Here is a 4,876-nt window from a genome sequence, read left to right as displayed (position 1 = left end):
TTCATTTGACTTTCAGTATTATGTCGCCAATTGAGTTCAGCTGCTTGAAATTGTCATTGAGAGAGAATTTTAGATCACGCGAAACGCAAAAAGTCAAGGGCGTAAAAGTCACTCGAAAAGTCAAAACCGTCAAGCGAAAATTTTGCACAAAAAAGACATGTTTACAATATTTGCTACGAACTTCGTTCAAGAGCAATTAATAATCGATTAATTAGTTCTCAGTTGATCATAATTTATCAAAAAAACTTTGCTAATTGAATTTGGTGATGTTAATTTGAATATTTGATGACATGTCTATCAGGCTACATTAATTCAAATAAAAAACCACGCGTTCAATTTCAATTTCCTCAAAGAGACTCATGGAAACAAAAATTTTGTTCGCTGAAGAAGATAAGGAAATCCATTCAAAATTTACCACCGTAGAATGCAAAATTGTTGCAAAGAGGTAATTGACAAGAAACGTGTCGAAACTTCAAAAATAGAAAACGTCAATACGCAAAATATGCCAGTTTAAGATCTGTCAAGGGACTCATCTGTTTGGACCATATTTTCATCAAAAAACAGCTGTTCAATTAACACGCGAAATGGTTCTGAATTTGTTTCTAGAATTCATCCTGGAATAATACTTCGGATAATGTCAAAAAGACATCGATAACATTCCTTGAAAAAATAGATAGCCTAGAAAAAAAAGAGACTGACTAAATAATTGCGCATAGTTTTATAAATGCAACGTGATTTGAATTAATAATTAAACTTGCTCCAAAGTGAGACTGAGGAATGATTGGAGAAGAGTACATGGCGTGTATATAATTGATACATTTAGATGACAGACAATAGTGCATTTAGCTCTATACTTCTATACTGATTGTCAGTGACCCAGAACCAGCTGATTAATTGAGAACCCTTCACCAGGTCAGGTTTCAGAATGATCACCATAAGCAGATGAACCCCCTCCCGTATTACCACTTTCACCATTGACTTGGACCGTTTCCAAGTCCAATTTCTGGTCTCCGTTCCCCTTCTCTTTTCTCTCTCTTTCAAAGTTCTCAGACGTGTCCGTATTGGCAAGATTGTTGGTATCAGCACTAGAATCTGCGACAACCCCTTCCATTGTCTCGCGTTGGTGCTCTGGTTTTGAACTTGTTGTGCCATTGCTCAAAGGTACCGGTGAAGTATCTTTTAAAGAGAACTCCGATATTGCCTCTTGCAATGTGTCGAAATGATTCCAATCTCTGGGCATTTCCTCCCTGCCTTTAGCCCTGTTGAGAGTGGAAAGCACCGCAGGACATGCTCTGATAAGAAAAACGTTCACACCCTTCTTCTCAAGGTAGCTTTTAACAGTGGCAAGACTCGCACAGACAGACTGGTCAATTTGCCATACTCTGTCCAGATCAATAACGCAGCATTTGGGCTCAGCGCTCGACTGCCCAACTATCACTCCCTTTTGGATTTGTTCAAAATGCTCCGAAAAAACGTCAATGATAACCTCGGCAGATGGGAAGTTAAGACCGTGATCGAATCTGGCGATGACGAGGGCGCCATCTCGGAACCTTTCCAATCGGAGTCGCGGTCTGGCCATGGGACACAAGCTGATAAGTAGGGAGAACACAATACCCGCTATTATTCCATACTCTGCAGAGGTTAAGCAGCACATGACTATTGTCAGCACTACAGTGACAAAATCCGTCTTTTTGGTTTTGAATAAATGATAGATTATTTTGTAATCAAAGTTAAAAATAATGCTGGAAATAATTAAGGCAGCCAAAGATGATTCCGGAATGTACTGGAATAATGGAGAGAGGAATAGCAACGCCGAGAACACCACAATAGACGTGAAAAGACCACCCAATGGTGTTGCAACGTTACACTGCGAGTTTACTGCTGTTCTGGAGAAACTGCCGGTAACAGGATACGCATTGAAAAATGATGACGCGAAATTTGACAATCCTATAGCAAATAATTCCTGTGTCGTGTCTATTCTGTAGTCATTCTTTCTAGCAAATGCTTTAGCAATCGCAACGCTCTCTAAAATACCCAATAATGGAACGATTAGGAACCCAGCCTTGATGTCAGTGACCATTTCAGTGAGAGATATTGTTGTATTAGTCGCATCATCATGGAAACCAAATGGCGGCACTCCAAAAGGCACACTACCTGCATTCTCGATCTTCTCAACTGTTGAAAATTGATGGTCGCCGACAGTCGACCACAGATACACAATAACTGACGCTGAAATTACAACCACGGCGTTTGACGCTATACAAATAATCCACACAAGCTTTCGCAGAAATTTGATGATAAAGATTGGATGCTCCCCAGAATTTGGGAAGAGTTTAGCACCACGACAGTGTCTTAGGAACAGAAGAATTATTAGACACAGCAACCCAAGTGTCGTGTCCCAAAAGTTAATACTTTTGATGTATTTGAATGTCTGATACACCTGCTCGTATAGATGCTCCCCGTCAATTTTATCATTGCCCAGTAACGACTTAACTTGGCCGTAAGCAATCGTAAGAGCAGCTCCCGAAGTGAACCCGGAGATCACGGGATGCGAGACGAAGTTGATCAAGATGCTCAATTGGAAGACGCCGATTAGAACCTGAGTAACTCCTGCACAAAAGGTCAATAGCACTGCGTACTGAGGGTAGCCCGCTTTGGTGTAGGATGCTACAATTAGAGACATAACAGCAGTCGGTCCCATTGTAATGTCTTTGGCAGTTCCGAACACGAGGTACACTAAAGGCCCAATGTAGGAAGAGTAAAGTCCGTATTCGGCGGGAAGACCGGCAACTTTGGCATAGGCAATTCCTTGAGGCACTACTGTTAAGGCCACTGTTATACCCGCAATGAAATCTCTCAATAGTTTGGCCCATGAATATTTACGCATCCATGTAACGCAAGGAAAGCGCTTTTTGAACGTGAAGAAATTATCAACACAGCAACATAAATTTGACCCAACACAGCCCGCGCTAACACTGATATCTCCATCGTCCTGAAGTTCCGGATTGGTCGGCCAGTTTGAGATGAAATCGGCCTCTTCTCTACTGACCTCTGGACTCCTGATGATCTTCACCGATAAATCCGGACTGTGTTGATCATCGACGGTCAAGGGATGATTTGACAAAACTCGGCCATCATTTACTATCACAGCAACAGGACCGGACATAACACAAAATTCTACACTGTTTATGAGGCTGTTATTAAGAAACTATTTATAATGGAAATGAGATGCAAAGAGGTAGCTATGATGATAAAGACAAGAGAGCGCGAGGAACACTAACAATAGCAACTGATGGTAAGATGATATGTAACAGTTCTACTCAATCGCAGTTGTAACAGGCAGCAAGACAAATGTGAGGGTAAGCAAAGCAACGCGGAATGTTTTGATACCACAAAGGGCGCTCAATAGGCTCACTTTACGCCAGTTAACGTGAAATTAATGAGCTCCAATTCCCAACCCAACTCAGCTTTCTAATTTCGTTGCCGGTTTACCTCGTTCGAGTAGATTTGCAAATGTCAGGCAGACGTGATTGGTTGCAACAAAACGGGTGAGCTATTGATGGGTGATCGGTTGGTCGATGCAACTGAGCTTTGATTGTCAGGTCGGAACCCGGCCTTTGTTTGAACTCGTTTCAATAAGTTGCATTACAGTGTTGACTATCGCGTTCTAAGTTGACTATCGTTACTAAGAGTCAAGCGATTGGAACAGGATTCGCCTCAACGCCCCCAATGACATGGACAACAAATCATATGCAAAAAGGCACATGTACTTCATTTAACTTTTATACATCCACTATCGCGTTTATCATATTGAGAGTTGAAAGTTCCAATGCGAGTAAATTGTTCCCAAAAGTGAAATTTACACAATATATTACAGAGTATTAAGAGGTCTGATAAGATCAGGGTATAGTCAAGTACAGTTAGTGAAATAATAATTTACAAAGATAGTGAGTTTTCGCTTTCAACTTTTCTCGGGGCAAAGAGACGTAAAGGCGAGGCTGTGACTCTTCAAAAGGGGTCAAATATTAATTCTCAAACAAAACAATCTGTTTACTAGTTGTTTCAGTGATGGACTCGCGACTGTCAAATAATGTAACCGATGAGACCAAATAACCAACACTAGAGAAACAGTTATAACGAGATTAAGAGAACTAAATAGACCGTTAATAACAAAGAGAACTTCCTCAGAGTGACAAATAATCAAATTTGACAAATTCACAGAATCGAGGTCACAAAATCTCTTTCTTGCTTCAAGGATGAACAAAAGATGGCTCGTTTAGTCTGACTAGTTGAAGTAAAACAATAATGGGGAAAATTCCATAAATCAAAGCCGAACCAACTACGGAGAAGGCCAAACAACAGCGTCTATATAAACTGAATCAATCGCACTTGGATTGTTTAACAATTCAATTTTTTGCGTTACTCCTGGGTCAGGTTCTACAAACAACTTGTATGTCTTGAGGCTGTGATCTATTCTTAGGGTTTTATAGGCAGTGCAAATATCACCTGGTTTGCTACCAAGTTCTTTAGGAGGAGATTCGTTCACGCAGTTGCTCTTTGAACTTCGCTCTCTGTTGTTCACAAGGATTGTCACTGATCGTTTTCCATTCATTACAACGGGCGTAACACGTGGACACAGAAACTCAGTCAGTAAATGAGTCTTTAGGAAGTTGTTTTCATGGGGACAATTTTTTTCGTGGTTGTTGGTCGTTTGGAATATATTAAAATTGTGACCAATTGGGAATTGTGATGTGTTGATTGAACAGCATGCAATCAGTAAGGACTGTTGTGACCAATATATACGATGATATGACTTCTATCTACAACTAAAACTATCTGAAACAGTATTAAACTCTTACAATTCATTATCTAGTTT

At 40.4% G+C, this 4,876-nt stretch overlaps 1 protein-coding gene across 1 annotated transcript; it reads right to left on the bottom strand.

Moving 5' to 3' along the window:
- Positions 1-695: 695 nt before the first annotated feature.
- On the bottom strand, positions 696-4,876 carry LOC142341384 (sodium-independent sulfate anion transporter-like). Its single transcript, XM_075392316.1, has one exon. It carries the CDS (start codon positions 3,164-3,166, stop codon positions 914-916), a length of 2,253 nt encoding a protein of 750 aa, XP_075248431.1. The 5' UTR covers positions 3,167-4,876; the 3' UTR covers positions 696-913.

Source organism: Convolutriloba macropyga, chromosome 1 (assembly GCF_964194025.1).
Source record: "Convolutriloba macropyga chromosome 1, txConMacr16.3, whole genome shotgun sequence".
NCBI classification, from domain to species: domain Eukaryota; kingdom Metazoa; phylum Xenacoelomorpha; order Acoela; family Convolutidae; genus Convolutriloba; species Convolutriloba macropyga.
Note: the sequence above shows the minus strand (reverse complement) of the source record. Positions and strands in the feature narration are given on the sequence as shown.